The sequence below is a fragment of the Micropterus salmoides genome, unplaced genomic scaffold, assembly GCF_014851395.1.
Source record: "Micropterus salmoides isolate LMB-PRFRI ecotype aquatic unplaced genomic scaffold, ASM1485139v1 Ms_hic_scaffold_23, whole genome shotgun sequence".
Taxonomy (NCBI): Eukaryota; Metazoa; Chordata; class Actinopteri; order Centrarchiformes; family Centrarchidae; genus Micropterus; species Micropterus salmoides.
Window position 1 is genome coordinate 17,348,842 of NW_024041484.1, and position 18,759 is coordinate 17,367,600.

The following is an 18,759-nucleotide window of genomic DNA, read 5'->3' on the forward strand; positions in this document are numbered from 1 at the left end:
ATGTATTGGACTAGAATTGCTTACCCCACCTTTGTTCAAAGGAGGAGCAAACAATCACATAAGGGGAAAGTGAAGTTAACTGATGAGTAGTAAATACCAAAGTAAAACAGGAAACAGGAATAAAACGATCAAAAAAGAGGACAAGCAAACACAAAGACAGGGAGTGAAACACCATACATAAGAGGAAGGGGAACGAATGAATAAATAAGGGGAAAAAACATAAGCTCTAAAACACAGAACAGGAAGAAAAGTTCACAAAGACACAAGAGGAAATGTTTAACAAAATAAAACACAAAATAATAGGTAACACTTAAACCCCAAAACACATTTTGTTTGCAACATAAGAAAAATTTGTCACACCAAATACTGCTTTTTTGCATTGGTTGCAAATGACCACAAGGAACGTCAAATAAACTTGAAATGTTAATCCTTCCAGCAGCTCAGGTCACCTGCATGCGGGCAGAAACACCTGCTGGCGGAGGACGCAACACTTAGCACAGCACTTTTCTATGTTAATGACCCATCCAAGCAGGTCCCACCCCTGCCTTCCTTTAGAGCACACCACTAATATACTGCCAGTATAGTAAGGCGCCTTGGTCACTTACACTCTCATATTTTTAGTGTGGTGTCCTCTTGTTTTTGCATTGGATATGATCTGCAAGCTTGTGGTTGTGGTTGGGGTGTACGTCCTTCTTCAGGGTGCTGAAGGCACAAGCCGAGGGGGGAGGACGGTGACTTTCCACCGGACTCAGCAGGATGACAGCCAGGGCCAAGCGCGCCCTAGGAGGGAGAGCAGCCCCCCCAAGCCCATTCACAGTCCTACCTTCACCTCCTGCCGGACCCCCCTAACACCAGCCGAGCACAAGGTCCTGGATGACAATACACATGAGGTGAGGTGTGTTTGAGTTCTGTGACATTGTTCTGAAGCTGGTGAGGGTTTGGTTTTTAAGCAGAAGGAATGTGTTTGTAGAATCTTTGAGTTTTATTTAAAAAAGAAAAGGAAAATGCATATCTGAAGATAAAATAGTTTCAAGAACAGAAAGTGACATTTTATTGGCTTTGTTTACTTTTTTTCTTTCTTGTTTCAAGACTCTCAAGGAAAATATATTTCTTAAAAAACACAACAAACAAGTAAAACTAATATTGAAACACGTGGAATTATGACACCAACAATATCTTAAGCATGTTTATGGTAGGCTAGAAGTGAATAAATTTGGTTAAGCTTGTTAGTTGTGTTTTGTACCTTTAGAAGTGATGCTGTCATGTCTGTCAGTGTCTCTCCTCTCTTTCTTCCAGACAGGGTTTAACGGTGATGATGGCTCCCATGTGATCCTCACATGGGTGGGTGATGGCACTGGAGTGAGTATCTTAGGTTCATTACATTACCACAACCTCAGATCATCAACAGAATATGTTGTCTGCTTATCACTTCAGAGATGGAGTCTGACTCTGAAACGTGTGAATATTCACACAGTTTTATTTGAACTTTAATTTTTTTTGGCAAAAATATTATATTTATAAGTTTTGTAACTTGCTTTTATTAAAACATTAATCTGAAATAAATCTATATCTAAAAAAATTTCATGCACTGATCAAATTTCAGATTTTAGGCCATTACTGTGGCTCTGTTGAGTTGAAGGCCATACATGCTTCATTATTCGGTCATCAGTTTTGATGTTTTATATTGTCGTTGCTATTGGGTGAAGCAGATTCGGATATGTTTCTATCATGTCAACATTTTAACTACATTGCTGCATTTTCTAGGTCATCCTGGTGCTGTCAACATTTAGTGCTCCGATAGATTCTTTCATAGAAGGAGGCTCCTCAAGACTTTATCGAAGGTGAGTAAGTGTCTGATATATTATGTGACATTGCAAAGTAACACTAGCAGCACACCCTGAAGCAGAACTCAAACATCCAATAAAAACTTTATTTCCTCTCTCATTAGCACGGATTACGGGAAATCCTTCCATGACATTTCCCATCAGATCAACAACACCTTCATAAGGGAGGAGTTTGGAGTCAGTGTTGGACCAGGGAGCTCTGTAAGTTAACAGTAGTAACATCCGCTGGTGCGCAGACGGTGTTTCAGTTGGGCAGCTGTGTTGCATGTTCCCACACGGGGAGGAGTGTGAGAAGTTGCCTCACAAACGTGTGGAGACATCTTGCTTGTTGTTCTGCTGTCTAATCAAGTTGTGCCAAAGCTTCACCCACAGAAATGCGTTGACGCACACAGAGCAAATGCATCACTGTTTCACTTCACTCTTTTTCCCCATTTCTTTTTAGCCTTTTTCTTTAATAATCAACATAGTTTCAGCTTGCTTATGAAATTATATATTTGTGAACTGGGGGAGGTTTAAATATACATTAATTACATATTTTCAGGAACGGTGGAGGGTTAGGAAATGTAAAAAGTTTTTTTTCACAAATCCAGAGAAAATGTTAGTGAAAATATTTTTTCCCTTTAAAAACCAGCTTCTTTTTCCAATGAGTGCAGGCATAAACAAAAGGATTTTTATATTTTCTTTTCATTATAACTCATGTTTACTAACCTGTAATCATCCCTGCCAACTTTCCATCTCTGGACTGCTTTTAATTGATTTTAATTAACAGGTGATATTGATAGCGGACATACCGTTGGACAACAGAGGCGGGATCATCTTCACCTCCACGGATGCCGGTGCGACCTTCAAGTTCATCCAACTGCCATTCCACCTGGCTCAGCCAATCACGTACCACTTCCTTAACCCTGATTACCTTGTGGCCCTCAGCATTGATGTGAGTCACTCGGCTGATCGCTTCCTTTCTGTCCATTAAATGTTATTTTGTCTTACTTTTTTTAAACTTTCATTTTCAAGGTCATGGCGGTCTCCCTTGCTCTGTGTGATATTTGGGGCTAAAGCTTTACATAAGTAAAGGTAAACATGCCTCTGTTCCTTCCTGTCTTGCAGGACGGTCTGTGGCTCTCTCTGGACTTTGGTGCCAAGTGGACAAAAGTTCATGATGAGGTGTTTTCTTTCTCATGGTGAGTACAAACAGGAAACATGCCAAATCCCAGTGTGTCTAAAAGAAAGCATATGATAGATGAACCATATGTTTTGTAAAGCTGCAGGCCAGGAATTTGAATGAATTTGCAAAAACTTCTATGAAACAATATTACAGTTTTTATTGAATACTTTGTAAATTGCTTTGAATGAATGTACATGACATTATATGCAGTATGTTTTGTTCTGGAGAAGAAAAGTAACCCGTAAAAACAGTTCATATGGAAAATGTTGTGACATTTCTGATGTTTGTGAAATGTTTTTAACTTCCTCTTTCCATCAGGGGTGCTGGCGTTAATTTGTTCTTCAGCTGCAGCCGAACAGACACATGTAAGAACTGAAAGAAATGCACTTCCTGACAGTATGAAAAATGTGGTCAGTCATTTGATCTGAATGACTCATGTATGACTTTTGTAGGATTCTAACCTCTCTTATACACAAACCCCAGGCGGACTGTTATACAGATGTTTGTTTTGTTTCTGTTTTATTATGTGTGTATTAAGTATTCGCCTTGCAGAGAATTCTGACATTAAAGTACAATCAAATCTAATCTAATCCAATCTAAAAAAATAAACACCATTGTGTGGATGTTTACTGTTCAGTTTAGATCTTTATTGTCCCATAAAATATATCAAGAGATCCTTTCTGCAGTAAAGCAGCATAAAAACAATAAAAACACAGCATAACAATAGATTACCAAAATGTCCTGTCCTGTACACACAACATAAAATACAATAAATCAGGGCATATGTGATACATTTGAAGGAAGAACATTCAGTACAAATGGAATAAATCAAATTTTAAGCTTGTTATCCCCCATTTTCGGGGACCTGTATCTCTGACTGGGGGGAGGATGTCAGACTTTTTAAGCAGATTCACTATTCACTATATGCATTTTGGTCTCTGTGTGATTTGTCGATTGAAAATGCTGCGGCACAACAACGATTTAATTCCGGAGTTCACAATGTTGTCTAGTTGATTCCTGTTTTGCACATTCCCATACCAACAAATTAGTGATAGTGTCAGGATAGATTCTATGACAGAGTCATCAACCTCCTTGCCCCAGTGGAGACTGTAAATGGAGCCCATAGAGTACATGCACTGCATAGGCAAACAGTGTTTACTCCGACCCTCTGAGGTCTACAAGGGGAAAAGTCTCCACCTGTTACCAATAAGAGTGAGTGTCTCATATTTCCATCACCAGTCTTGCTTCTTGTCGCCATAGTTAAGGCAGATGAGAGGGGGGATTTAGTGCTGAAGAGGACAAAAGATCTGGGGAACACCTTCACCACAATCCACGAGGACATCTACAGTTTTGGCTACATAGGAGCCTTTCTCTTCTTCTCTGTGATAAGTAGTTCGGTGAGTAGTTCATTTAGGGGGCCAGGCTGGGGCCAGTTGTTTTGTCAGAGTGGCACATTCAATCTGGGACAAAGGCAATGTTCAAGCTTTCAAAATGTCTTTAATATATAATGTAATGTTTTAGTAACTTACAGTTATTTGTTTCAGTAACAGGATCTTTTCAGTAACTTAGTTATAGTTTTATTTAAAAAAAACATTCCTGTTAACTTTATCTCAAGTTACAGTACATTCTTTGATGCAACACTTCTTTGTAAGACTTAATGAATAGTAGAAGCTCTAGTGTACTAGATATTCTCTAAATCCCAGTTTGTATTTTGTATCCCAATGCATTATAAAGAGGGGATACGTTTTATGGCAGGTTGAAAACACAGTCTGAAAAAATTGCTTGGAAAATAGAAACTTCTCCATATTCAGTCCTGTTATTAGTCCTGATGACATGTGAAGTATACACAAAATGAAATACTTGATAGTGGGCCATCATCTGTGCTTTATAAAGGGGGATAAATATTTTCGTAGACTGCATGTCCAGCCAGGTAGGACCAGTAGGCTACTGTTATCGCTTTTTGTGCATGAAAAGTGCTGTTTCAATGCAATGCATTGTTAAATTGTTTTGATAATAATTTACCCTTTAAGGAGGTGGACTCCAGCAATTTCCAGCAATATCCAAAGGAAACATGGAGTACAAGGAGAAAATATTATCTACAATGCTGCATACAGTTATGTACATTTCATCGCAAGGAAGATATAGTACTATGATACTAGACCAGAGCTATTCGATTACAGATTCGACTGGGCTAGATTTTAACACCAGGACACAGAGATGGGCCGGACATTTTCTCATGATTTGGGATCATTAGGATTTTATTGACACACTTTTATTGGTAATCCTTATTGTTAATGATGCTCTTATCAATCCTATTTATTACTAAATTGCATGTATTATTAAAAAAAAAAAACACCAACACACTGCTCATTCTGTTCATTAATAAGTGTTTACACACTGATGCGTTGTTTTGCTTCCAGAGATCCCCTCGTGTCATGTATTTCTCATCAGACCAAGGAGACACCTTCAGTCGAGCGCTGCTCCCTTCTGCCTCCACTGAGCAGGTGAGAAAGATTAAACAACTTAATGAACAGAGGTTCGCATTTGCCTTGGGAAAAAAATCTTTATCATCACAACTTATTATTTTTATAGTTTTGTCCATCATTTCTGTTGGATATGAAAACAAAAATAAAACCCAAGGTGTAATCTTTTGATTGCTGAGTTGCTGTATTATTTGAAAATGGCCTCTATCTCCAAGCTTGGTTAGCTGATTTAACTTGAAGTTAAGTTAAAATCAGGGACATTGGCTAGTCTATTAACAGCACAGGAATGGGGTTCCAATCAAACCACACTGTACCTTTTGATATTGATAAAGCAACAAGTATCAAAAGCTGGTGTTGATCAGTAAGACTCTTTATCTTGTTTACTCATGCACTGATCTGATAGATAAATTTGTCAATTTTAGACTTTTTATTTATTATTTTTATTTTTATTTATAGAACTTTGGCTCCTTTTGTACCTTTTATAACAGGTGCCGGCACTAGTATCGAAATATTTCACAGGATACCCTGCCCAACCACAGTAAATGTACAGATGTTAATGTAATTATGTCCTTTGTCACATGTTTCTCTTGCTCTTTGGGTCAGACATGGAGTTGGGAAAGTTTTAAACTCTGGTGTCAAGTGCATACCTTTTGGTGGTTGGACATTACAGAGTTTGGTTTGCTTAAAATAAATACATTAATGCATTAATACACACACACACACACACACACACACAATTACAAACCCACGGTATCTTGTTGACAGCACAAGCATACACTTTCTCTCGCGGCGATTAGACAATTTTAGTCAAAAAGTAGTTTTTTAAAATTGCAATTCCAGATTTTCTCACCCACATGTGCTCTCTCCCTCCATATATGTGAGCATGTTTGCAGTTCTACTCCATCTTGGATGGAGATGAAGATATGCTCTTCATGCATGTGGACAACCCAGGAGGTAACCGACATTCTTTGTTCGCATTTTCCGCTCAAACACACACCTACCTTGACAAACTACCTTAAAAACACACTTGACACATGTTAGCAAATATGCCCATGTTGTGAAGACAATGTGACTGAATTTAAAGTCTCTCAGTTGCTCTTTGTTGTAATGGAAAAGCTCAACGGTAAAGGCCGGACTGGTTTCACAAGTTCTACGTGTTGCTGACAAATCATTCCGGCATGCAAGTCCAGCTACCCAGTCTTTGTTCCTTTCTTTCACTCTCTTTCTCCCTCCCCGCTCCTGGTTTCCTTCTCACTCAGTCTCTCTTTCTTATTCACGTCTGCTTTCCTCTGACATTATTATAATTATATCTTCTTCCCTGGCAAGTGCCCCAGTTAGTGCTATATGGGTTAGGTGATGGGACTTTTCTACTGCTGAGATAAATAGGGGAGATATGGTGTAGAGGGGCTTTATCTTTTGTTGGCAGGAGATTTAGTTTACACTGCAAAAGCTGACAAACATATCTAGGGATCAGGGTATAACACAAGCACACACACAAGCACACACACAAACACACACACACACACACACACACACACACACACTGAAAATGTAAACCACTTCAATCACCTCCCTCAGCTGAGCTTGCCCTTCATGGCTTTAGCTGACACGTGTGTAATCTTCACAAAGTTAAAATATGACTGATGGTGACTTGTTGTAATTATGCTGATGTTGAAAGGTTTGTGCAAACGTGGTATACCAGGTGCTGATTCTCTTTGAAGGTGATGCATGTTGTATTTAACATCAATGAAAAGAGACATTACTGTAACTCCAGTCCACAAAAGGCATAAGCATAGAAAAATAGGCTACTGGCTAACTATGTGTCTGAGAGACTAAAATGATCCTTTGTTTCTTTCTGCTGTCTTCTCTTTCACCACAGACACTTTCTTTGGGACCATGTACACGTCAGATGACCGTGGCATCCTTTTCTCCAAATCACTTGAGCGCCATCTCTTTGATGGGCAGCGGAAGAGCGACTTCACCAACATAACTTCACTGAGAGGAGTGTACCTCACGAACAAACTAGACGAAGGTATGGTTTGCAACCCGTGTGTGTACCAGTGCACTTTGTGCACATTCAAGTAATGATTTTAATTTATTACACAATGACCTACATGTAATTTGATTTGATGCCTTAGTAAGGCAAGCTGATCTATTTGTCCTGCCTGTCAATTTCCTGTCTGCACACCATTGAACTAACCCTAAAGAATAAGTCTGGTGATATTCTATATTTTTGAACGGATCCTATGAAAAGATCAAAACCAAAACCGAATCTATCCACAAGTATTATCTGTGTATTCAAAGTCTGATGTAATTTCCTATGTGCCACAGAGCTCCACTGTCGTCCAAAATGTTTCTTTATTGTGATGAATATTGTGATTTCAAGTCAATCCCACTGCTGCCACAATACTCACTAGAGCGCCAAGTGTGTAATAATCCACCACTGAAATAATCCCCAACACATGCTAAATGCACAAAATCTACAGTGCCCAGCTGTTTTAGCTAATTAGTGAGCCTTTAAAAAATAACAAAATTAAACTATATATTTGTGACATGTTTTTAAAGATTCATGTCTTCAGTACCACTGACAGACAGCTTTTTGACAAAGTAATATCAGGCTTATCCTTTAAACTTAAGTAAGAAAGGTAAGATGTCTATCATGATATATAGTTTCATCAATGGATATATCCATTTATCTTCCCTTATATCAAACTGCTTGTCTTTATACCCACACAAATCCCACAACTAACCTGTCAGTCTGCCAGCCATTTGTTCACCTTTTCATTTTGATAAATTACTGAAATTTGACTCTAATAATGTGTTTTGTTGCAGATGGCTGTATACGATCTGTCATTTCCTTTAACAGAGGAGGGACGTGGAGGCAACTTAACAAACCTGAGAATCTGGAATGTGGAGAACACGTCAAGAATGTGTGTTATATGTCTAAAATCCCAGTCTGCGTGTGCATATTAACATTATATCCTACAAGTTAGGCCGTGTTCACTAAAACACTATAAGTGTGCTTTTTCCCATCAGTGCAACCTTCACATTCATGGAGAACACAGTCGCAACAACCGCATCGTTCCCATGCTGGCTCTGTCTGAGCCAACTGCTATTGGTCTGGTTATCGCCCATGGTAATTAAACAGCAATGCACCCATATTTAATTTCAGTACAAGACATTTTGATACATAGGACAAATAATGTCAAAGTTTAGCTAAAATGGTACAAGTATGCAACTTTAAACATCTCTGAGTCATTTTCTAATTCAATATATTTTTTAATAAATGTATTTAACTTGTAAATCAAATGTAATGATAATTTAAAGATGTATTTATACCTTCTCCAGGTACTGTAGGTGACTGTCTGTCATCATCACAGCACCCAGATGTGTTTGTCTCCTCAGACGGGGGTTATAGCTGGAGGGGGACACTGAGGGGTACTCACCACTACAGCATATTGGACTCTGGGGGTCTCATTGTGGCTGTGGAGGCCCAGCATGAAGGACAAGTGAAGACTATCAAGTACTGAGCAGATATTTTTATTTAATGAAAAAAAATATTTTTTGGCAATGGCGGGCCGAAAGTTCTTATATCAAAGTTTCTTTTCACCCAAATTTCTCCACAAACTACCATTTCTCGTCACCAGGTTCTCCACAGACGAGGGCCAGTGCTGGAAATCCTACAACTTTACCGAGCAGCCCTTCTTCTTTGCAGGCCTGGCATCCGAGCCGGGGACCAAGGCCATGAGTGTCAGTGTGTGGGGCTTCCGGCCTGAGGAAGACGGTCAGCCCATGTGGGTGGCCGTCACCATTGATTTCCAGAGCCTCATTACAAGAGAATGTGAGTCAAGATGCAACTACGCCATCTACTGCTATTATCTATTCTGCCCCTTATGGGGCATGTTACCTAGTGGTAACATGATGTCTCCAGTGAGGTGGAGTCTTACACCAGTTTTTCCATTACAGAAACTTACCAACCCATGACCTGGGACATTCCGTAACCTAAACTTATATGAGATTTTTGTTTGCATTTTATTCTCTGGGCTCTTTTCACTACTTTGAAGGGAGCACAAATAAATAATTTGAATCAGAATCTGATGACAGTTGATAACAGTTAATCTCTTAACTAATAGTAACTGAAGATGGGTTTTTTTTATCTTTGATTGCCTTTAAGTCATGAATATTTAATGTCATAGAGAAATACTTCAGATTTTAAGTCAATATCTCAGGGGCTTTAATTGTTTCTTCTGCTCAGTTTTGCTGTGTGGTCATAGCAATGGTTGTTGGTGCAGACTTTGAAGTAAAACAACGGTTATTGTTCTGTGTTTATACTACTAATCTTTCTTGTGATGTGACAACAGCACTATTAGCAATACCTGGAAGTCACTGGAACTTGGATTTGGTATTACCTCTTGAGCAGGGCTGAATTTTTAGCTCCAGGAAGTGTGCAATTACAGTGGCTACGCTTTGTTGTTCTCATCTTGGTTTACCAATTGGAAGCCCACTAGAGGTTGTTTCCCCGTGATATAAAACAGTTGTGTTCTGACGGGTCGTCATCTAATTCATCAGGTAATGACCAGGACTATGAAGAGTGGTTGGCTCACTCTACAAATGGAGGAGACCTGGAGAGAAATGGCTGCATCTTGGGTGTCAAAGAGACTTATAGGAGGCTAAAGAAACAATCCATGTGCAGAAATGGGAGAGGCTATGTGGTGAGCAAGAAGCAAAGCCCCTGCCTGTGCACCAGAGAAGATTACTTATGGTACGTTGATATGTTTGTGACATGACATAAGGACTATGTAGATATTGTGCCATATTCAAATTTGGAATCCCAACGGTATGGGAACATGTTTTGGCACCAACAACTAAGACAGCATGGAAGATATTCCCTTGTGAAACCCTAACCCTAACCCCTCTCCTTTTCAACAGCGACTATGGTTACTATCGTCACGTAAACACCTCAGAGTGTGTGAGACAATCCAGCACTGAAAATATAAGCTTGGAGCGCTGTCTGAATGGAGAGGAGGATGAGCTTCTGACAGCGGGGTAATCATGGCCACTCCTTTTTGTTTTTTGTTTTTAAATGAAGAGACACACCTCATGGACAGACTCACATGCTTCTGACCATGTTTGTAGGTACCGTAAGGTCCCGAGTGATCGTTGTGAGAGGGGCTTCACTCCTCAGCTCGCAGTGCAGACAGTCATCAGACCCTGTGGTGTTACACCCAACCCTAGTCCACCTGCCAGGCCCTCGTCTACAGTCACACACTTTGACACACCGGTCAGTAAACTTGTTGCTCTAATCAGTGTGTGTCTATGTTTTTAACTGTTCATGTTGAGGTTTTTAGGAATATAACACCTGTTGCATGTATTTTACAGCAAGAGAGGCTGGTGTTGATCCTGGTGTGTGCAGGAGCTGGAGTCATTGTCCTGGTAGCTATCGTTTCCGCCGTCTATGTTGTCAGGAGGATGGTTTACAGAAACAGGTGATCTATCTATCTATCTATCTATCTATCTATCTATCTATCTATCTATCTATCTATCTATCTATCTATCTATCTATCTATCTATCTATCTATCTCTATCTCTCTTTCTCTCTCTCTCTCTTAGCTGACTTGTAGTTTCATGTCTTCCTCTACAGGACACCAGAGTACCGTTTCTCCAATCTCCGGCTTCAGGATGATGATAACAACATCACAGCAGATCTTGAAAGCACCACCAGTAGCAATGGCATTGCCTCTCAGCCGGACTCAGATGATGTAAGGGCTATTTAGCGCTGTTGGGTTGTTGTTGGGTTTTTTTTGTGTGTTATGAACTTACAAAATATTTCAGATGGTGTGATTTTCCCATGTACATTGACACCTTTTTTGTCCTTTTTTTAAAAACAGGATCTTATTGATTGACACAACACATTTGAATGGATGTAATAAATTTTCACTTTTGAAAGTAGCTGGGCTGAAAAAGACTGCCAACGGCATTTTGTTGGACCCTTCATGGCAAGTTCTGACTATTTGAATGACAAGCATGATGTTGCCTTGAGCTTTACTTTGCTTACTGTTTGATTTGTACAGTATTTTTGTATTTTAATTTGACTCTGTGTTGCAACATCTTTGTATTTTCTGATCAATGTGAAAACAAACAAGACAATCCTGAAAATGTGCATTTGTAAAAAAAAAAAAAAAAAACATAACAAAATACAGCATATTGTTATGTGTTCTTTCTGTTGTGTATGTTACAGTTTTAAATAGCTATGCCATGATCAGAACAATACGCAATAAACCTTTCAAAGATCCTTGCTTGAGTTCATCAGTTCAATTCTGTCCATCTGGACACTGGTGGCGCTGTAACGCTTCTATGTGGAAGTGACCAGTGAAGAAGAAAAAACAAAGATGAGTTATTAACAAGATGTCTCAAACATGAAAAAATGTACCGCTGCTCCTCAAAATCAGAAATACACAGAGATGGCTCATAACCTCCATGCTAGGCTATATTTGGCCCAGTGACTACAAGTATTTAATGCCATCCTCATACAAATATTTGGGCAAAAACGTGAGTAAAACTATTCCTAAAGGTTGCCCATAACATAACTCATATATTATATTGTTGAATTAGCCATGAGACCCGAATCACATGTTGCTGTGTTGGGGAACTGCAATGATCTAACTTCTTATGCTGATTTACAGTGGGTAATAATATTTTTTATGGACCTCTTAAATGTTAATGTTGTCAAACGGATAAAAATACCCAACTCGACAAACACGCCTGTCGACTCTACAGGTCTGCCAGCTTGTTCGTCTTTGGTTTCTACGACAGAGTGGATTCTCTCTTCTTCCGCCGACCAGCTCAGCTGTCATTACAGGATCACTTTCATATCTGGGATAGCTTGAGCAATACCAGAATTCGTAGCTACCGTGGCTTTTGGGGCAGGTAACGTTTAACAAGGTGTAAGCGTTCATCCAAAATATATTTTTTGTTACGTTACTTTCAAATTAGTACTACCACATAAGACCCGCTGGAGATATTTCAGTGTCAGTTAGCATACCTGTGCAAAAACGAGGAAGTTACACAGCAGACGAATCAACGTAGGGTCTGTTTTAACCGTTTTAACGTTAAATACTACGGTTAATGTTAGCTTTTCAAAATTTAGCTTCCAAGCTATGTAATGTACAGTATCATACAGTCAACTAAAGGTGGTTAAGTGCATCATTACGATTTACTACCTCGGAAATTAGTAACTAGTTCAGTAAAGCTAAAGTGACGTTGACTTAAATAAATTAATGGAACGTTACCCATCTAACTTTCTGTGGTATTAGCTAGCCTCGTTTCAACTATAGGCTATTAGCTCATCTCGTTTTAGCTACTACTAAGACGTTACAGCAGAAGTTAATGTTAGCCTGTGGAACACGGGGATAGACATGAATATTTATCTGACAAACTAGTTATTTTGTATGTTTATAATCACAGATCGTTAGCTGTTGAAAAAGTGGCTGGAGGCTCGCTAAGATGATCAGGGCTGGCGGTAAGTGTAACGTTAACTTATACCGTTTAAGCTATTAAGTTTATTCACATTAGTATAATGTTACGTTAGGAGCATGGAAAACCTTTATGCGATGTTTAAAATATCGTAAATGGTGATGATTTGTAACTGACGGTCCTGTTTATCTACTGGTCTACTGTATCTCTTACTTTTACAGGTGTTTTGAAGTTAGCAGCGCTCATCTTTGCGTTCCTCTTGGCCGTCTTTCTGGCTTTTCAACTGCTAGAGATCAACATGGATTTTAAACTGAGCAGTGTGTTGTGTGAGTATCATTTTTTTCAAGATGAAACTTAAGCATTTAAATATTTAAATGACCACCAAAAATCTCTTCAAACACACATTCTTGTTATTGTTTTTTCAGCAAGAGCTATGCCAGTTAATGAAGGATGTAAGTATGCTTAAATTATTATCATTGCATCTTTTTGCTTTGTTTTCTCAATGACTAATCCGTTTTCATACAAGTTCCTCCTTCTTTATTTTTTATTTCTCTATACCAGTCGACACAAGAGTGGTAATAACAATTGTTGTGTGTGTTTAGCTTAGAGTGTAAATAGATTCCTCTGATAGAGTTCAAGTTGCACTGTTGGTTTTTGGATAGTTGATAGTCCACATGTTTGTGCATAGCCCTGTGTGATTGGACCACTTGTTACCTAATATTGTGCATCCTGTTTCTTGATGTGTGAATTCGCAGCAGTAAAGCCAGTCAAGTACAAGTGTGGGCTGTCCAAGTCATGTCCACCTGGACACTTCGCCTTCAAGATAGCGAGTGGGGCAGCCAGTGTGGTGGGGCCCAGAATGTGTCTGGAGGACAAATTGTAAGTAAAATGGTCTGACAAAACAAGATGGTTTTTAAATGTTATATAAATTAAATGATGAAATGGCAAAACAACACCACCAACAACAACACAGAAAAAGTAAATGTTATAATTTGATAAAGAACGGATAAAGACAATATCTTTTTTTGTGCTTTGTGACATGTTTGCTAAAACAGCTTAGCTTTAAAAAGTCCTGGCAATCGTTTGTTTGATAAAGGTTGAAAAATGATGCATATGCAAGTACAGGACCTGTTGTCTTGTCAGTACCGTTGGTATCACTTTACACTTTGTGTTGTTTCAGACTAATGAGCGGTGTTAAGAACAATGTGGGGAGAGGAATCAACATTGCCCTGGTTAATGGTAACGTTATCAGCTGGAGTTTCACACCTTGAAGTCAGTTTGATTTATAAATAGACCACTGTTGATAGTAATATAATACTGCAGCAGTGTAGAATTAGTTCGATGAATGGAGCCATTTGAAAAGAATATCTTAAGCCTTGGTGCAGCAGAATAGTTAGGCTCTACTTATATATTCCCATTTTGTATTATTACCTGTTAATCAGTTCAGTTCATATCATGAACAGCCGGTTAACTATGCTGTCTGTTCCATAACCAAATTTGTCATCCTAGTGGTAAACCTATAGTGAATAGCAATTAACCATTACCAAGAATGTGTAGTTGTGTGTAATGAAGTTGTGTTGCAGTTTTTAATTCATAATAAAAAGGGTAAGTCTCCTGTTTTACGTAGTGAACATTAGATTTTAAGTGGTCTAAACTGGGATGTGTATCCTCCACAGGTAAAACAGGGGACGTTATCAAGACAAACTTTTTTGATATGTGGGCAGGAGGTGAGTATTTTTCAGAATCTTTTTGTTTTGGTGAATTAAAAACACATATACATTGTGTTAACCATGTCTAACCTTGTGTAGATGTGGCTCCTTTCATTAAATTCCTGAAGGAAATTGAGGAAGGGACAGTTGTGATGATGGCTTCATTCGATGATTCCTCAACAAAGTAAGGGTTTACTGATTTACTGAATATAGATTCACATGATTCATGTAAACTGCTTTAATTATCTCTGGTATTGGCTTTGTTTCTGCAGATGTGGCAATGAAATAATCTATCTTCTTTGTTCTGTAGACTCAGTGATGAAGCCAGGAAGCTAATTGCTGATCTGGGCAGCTCAGCTATTAATAGTTTGGGCTTCCGGGATAACTGGATCTTTGTAGGAGGGAAAGGCATCAAGACCAAGAGTCCATTTGAGCAGGTAACATGACCCACAAATCTCATGTTTACATCTATTCCCATAAACAAAGTATTAGACCGTTTCTGCTGAATGATAAGGCAACGTAAGCAAAAGCAACAACTGTATCCTTGTCTTTATGTAACTCTAAATATTAAAATTCAAGGGTGCAATTAATTCAGAAATCAGCCTTACATCAGGTGAAACTATTAAAGTTTATACTGCCAGCAATTCCATAGTACATTAGCCCAAAATATCAGTGCTCACCCCAACAACTGAAATAAAGAGCTTGTTTTTCAGCTGTTTTTCCTTTAACAAAGGAACTGTGTGTTTGCGAGGTTTATGCTATTGAGAACGCATGCATATCTAAGTAGATATTCATTCTGATTCAGTGAGTGAAAGGGAGTAAAAAGGCGTGTTGGGTTTGCATTTCATCGGGCATTCAGACAGAACAGCCCTGTGTTAAAACATTGAAGCAACCAGTGAGATGATGAAATACAATCAGTGAAGTCAGACAGACAGGATTTTCCAACTCTTTTGTATTATCTTTTGTTACGACGATCATGAGATTACCAGTAAAAGTCAAGCGTTCACATTACAAAGTGATCTACCAGCACAGCTTTCAGCAAAAGTTTAGCTTGGTTCAACTTTTTTCAACTGCTGTTATTATACAATATATATGCATCTTATTACTGTCAGGGCTCAACGTTAAACTTTTTTGCACCTGGCCCCGCCGGGCCAGTGGGTTTGAAACTTACTGGCCCAAAGATAATTTTTACTGTCCCTCCTTACAAAAGTGTTTAATCATTTATACACAATACATCCTGGATATAAAAAAAACTAAACAAAACTGTAATCACAGTTAAAAAATAATGAAAAGGTTAACATAACAATTTACTTTTAAAACAAAACATACTAACAGACTCAAACATGACGTGCTCTCCTGCAGACAGCCGTTTATGGAAAATGTACACAGAGCATCGGAAACGAGTCGCCTCTATCTTCAACAGTTGGCATGGTAGCGACCTGTCAATCACAAGGTAGTCCCGTCCAAAAGCATACGCTGCATTATCGTCTATTTTCCCCTAAATAGGACTATAATATGCTAAATGAATATCATGCATGACTTGAAACTAGCAACTAAGACTATAAACTTATTGAAAGTGTTTACTGAGGTAATAAATCAGCTGAGAAGTAGCAACATTATACCATTATTTCTAATGGAACTCGCTCCCTGCTGGCCGTTAGAGAGAATGCATCAAGTTCCGTCATACATTTTCACTTTCAACCCAGAGGTTGCCACATAATTGAGATTAGAGAAATAACATTTGACAACCTCTCGTCACGTAACTAAAGTCTGGATTGGACATCGGCCAAGAGCTGCAAAACAACTGCAGGATGTTGACTTTCATTTTTTTTTTTTTTTAAATAGGCCTACTAATGTTTTTGCACTGGCCCGATCAGGCCAGTGAGTTGCTAGTTCAACTGTCCCGACGTTACATTTTACTGGCCCCGGGCCATCGGGCCACCGTTGTTGTCGAGCACAGTACTATTATTCATTTTCATTGAATTATTACCACTACTGTTACTATTATTTTACATCTCTGTTAGGCTACGATGTGTACTCGTTCCTCCTGCTCTCTCTCTCTCTCTGTCCCTGTCTCTCTCACTCTTCCCCCATATCCCCCCTCTCTCGCAACCCAACCAGTCGAGGCAGATGGCCGTCCACTCTCAGGCTGCTCAAAGTTTTTACCTGCTAAAAGGGAGAGGGTTTTTTTGTATCCCCACTGCAGCGACAGACTGACTATTCAAATGAATGAGAAGGCGCCGTTTACACACATGACTCAAGTTTTTCTGAATGTGGCCTTACTCCCTGTAACTTGGTAGTTCCATGTTAAAATAAGTCCAATCAGGTCCACACTCTTTAACTTCAACCACTACTGTCATCAGGAACACATTGATTCTGTCCTTGTTTCTAAAAAAAAATATTACCTTAAATATGTCTTTCTGTGATAAGATAAAATTTTCAAGTGCAGGAAGTAGAGCATGACATCATCAGTCACTACAATAAACTTAAATGATGACATGATGGCAGATCACTAAAACTACAAATGTGTGACCTAATAGGTTACTCATCTGTTTGTCTTCCATTCAGGTTTTAAAAACATTCTCCTGGCAATACTGTTGTAATTCCTGTATATGACCTAGTGTCTTTAATCTTTATTATGCAGAACACAATCTTTTGTTGGTTACTGAGCATTGTATGTGTTGGGGCAGTGTCATGTAGTCTTTCTCTAATAACTGATTTGTTAATTCACAAGAATACCACACCCTGCTTCTTGGGCTTGTCAAACCAGAATACTGCATCCACTGGATTATAAAGACAATGCAGACTATCTAGTTTCAAGGTGTGCGTCTTGTGTTTTCTTCCTCAGCATGTAAAGAACAGTGCAGACACCAACAAATTTGAGGGCTGGCCCGAGGTGTTGGAGATGGAAGGCTGCGTGCCTCAGAGGCAGGACTGATCCGAGCTCCTGCTGTAATCGTCGACCACCCCTTTCTAGTCCTGCATGTCCACCTGGCCATCCTGAAATTCCTGAGAGTTTTTCATAATTTTATGCTTCTTTTGGCTGAGAGATCATTTTACAACTCTCATCCCCAAACCTTTTATTAAATTTTACCTACCACAACAAAGCACCATCTTGCCAGAAGATATTAGTAGGAATGAGGAACTGGCATGAACTTTCAGTCAGCCAGAAACTGAAGCTCGGACCTTCTCGCACTCTTCTGTCTGATTGGATATTGTAACATAGATTCTTATTTGGGGTTGTAAATGAAATTGGTAGGTAGAGTGCACTGGACATACCTTTGATCATTGGCATACTGTCACAGCTGTAAGGCCCACACGCTTAGTTGTGTTGCGTTATTGCACTGTTGTGGATGGAAATGGATTTCATTGCCCAGAAGTGGATAATTGCTATTACCTGTTCCCTGCCTTAATATCATTAACCTATTCATGTTTTTGTTTTTTTTTTACTTTTCATATGACTTTGTGGTTCCTTTGTTTCTTTCAGAGTTGTTTATTTTGAGAAACTTAATTTTAACAGGGCTTGAAAAGGCTTCTTTCCATGATATTATAACCAAATGTACCAAATTCACTGTGAAATTTGTAAATATTACTTTCAAGTAGGGTTCAGATCTGAGAAAATTCTAATTTAATAAACATTGTAATAATATAATTTCCAGAAATAAATGATATTGTTAGTAATATGTGTGTTTTGTTAAATCTAGTGATAAGTATTTCTTTGTACTAATGTGTACTACTTTTTATGGCTCCATAGAGTATAGGAGAACTCATGCTCTGAACAGTTAACAACTGTGGATCAACTGAACGCCGTTGCGTCCACTGAACATTCGGTACCAATATCAACCTTCATGTTAATCATACCATGCTGTTGTTTTCATTTTACAAGCACTTCAAAGAAGCTATAGGCTGTTAGTGTCTTAACCACAAGTAGGCGTAGTGGTTGACACTGTACTGTGTTAACCTATCATCTGGTTATTTTGACATACTTGTGTTAATATTATTTTGAGTTTACAGTTTGTATGGAATTCATTTAAAAGCAGCCCTTTCTGTAAGGTAAAGTTTGTGGCTCCAGTGCAGTCACGTTG

The 18,759-nt window shown here is 38.8% G+C and overlaps 2 protein-coding genes across 5 annotated transcripts; both read left to right on the top strand.

Moving 5' to 3' along the window:
* Positions 1–565: 565 nt before the first annotated feature.
* si:dkey-159a18.1 (sortilin) lies at positions 566–11,784 on the top strand. 2 transcript variants are annotated; one of them, XM_038739341.1, is made up of 21 exons: positions 566–890; positions 1,297–1,359; positions 1,765–1,841; positions 1,949–2,045; positions 2,614–2,778; positions 2,952–3,025; positions 3,328–3,374; positions 4,270–4,406; positions 5,430–5,513; positions 6,386–6,446; positions 7,372–7,524; positions 8,325–8,422; positions 8,529–8,628; positions 8,841–9,015; positions 9,140–9,333; positions 10,062–10,254; positions 10,422–10,538; positions 10,629–10,773; positions 10,872–10,978; positions 11,134–11,251; positions 11,381–11,784. In XM_038739341.1, the coding sequence occupies exons 1-21, from the start codon at positions 651–653 to the stop codon at positions 11,393–11,395; spliced, it is 2,460 nt and encodes an 819-aa protein (XP_038595269.1). In that variant the 5' UTR covers positions 566–650; the 3' UTR covers positions 11,396–11,784. The 2 variants fall into 2 exon arrangements, with proteins under 2 accessions (XP_038595269.1, XP_038595270.1); XM_038739342.1 differs by having other exon boundaries at positions 8,898–9,015.
* Positions 11,785–12,306: 522 nt separating this feature from the next.
* fam3c (FAM3 metabolism regulating signaling molecule C) lies at positions 12,307–18,357 on the top strand. Of its 3 annotated transcripts, none has more exons than XM_038738779.1 (10): positions 12,307–12,419; positions 12,957–13,011; positions 13,187–13,291; positions 13,391–13,417; positions 13,724–13,844; positions 14,146–14,204; positions 14,642–14,692; positions 14,774–14,858; positions 14,985–15,111; positions 17,523–18,357. In XM_038738779.1, exons 2-10 carry the CDS (start codon positions 12,996–12,998, stop codon positions 17,610–17,612), a joined length of 681 nt encoding a protein of 226 aa, XP_038594707.1. In that variant the 5' UTR covers positions 12,307–12,419; positions 12,957–12,995; the 3' UTR covers positions 17,613–18,357. The 3 variants fall into 3 exon arrangements, with proteins under 3 accessions (XP_038594707.1, XP_038594704.1, XP_038594706.1); XM_038738776.1 differs by having other exon boundaries at positions 12,311–12,419; positions 13,721–13,844; XM_038738778.1 differs by having other exon boundaries at positions 12,338–12,436; positions 13,721–13,844.
* Positions 18,358–18,759: the final 402 nt, after the last annotated feature.

What these genes read in the sequence shown, in the direction of transcription:
- si:dkey-159a18.1 (XM_038739341.1), top strand. Translation starts at nt 651, where the DNA reads ATGATCTGCAAGCTTGTGGTTGTGGTTGGGGTGTACGTCCTTCTTCAG. An exon ending in TTGTGGCCCTCAGCATTGAT is followed by an intron (nt 2,779 to 2,951) that starts GTGAGTCACTCG and finishes CCTGTCTTGCAG; the next exon opens with GACGGTCTGTGGCTCTCTCT. An exon ending in CACGAACAAACTAGACGAAG is followed by an intron (nt 7,525 to 8,324) that starts GTATGGTTTGCA and finishes GTTTTGTTGCAG; the next exon opens with ATGGCTGTATACGATCTGTC.
- fam3c (XM_038738776.1), top strand. An exon ending in ATGTGTCTGGAGGACAAATT is followed by an intron (nt 13,845 to 14,145) that starts GTAAGTAAAATG and finishes GTGTTGTTTCAG; the next exon opens with ACTAATGAGCGGTGTTAAGA. An exon ending in TTTTGATATGTGGGCAGGAG is followed by an intron (nt 14,693 to 14,773) that starts GTGAGTATTTTT and finishes AACCTTGTGTAG; the next exon opens with ATGTGGCTCCTTTCATTAAA.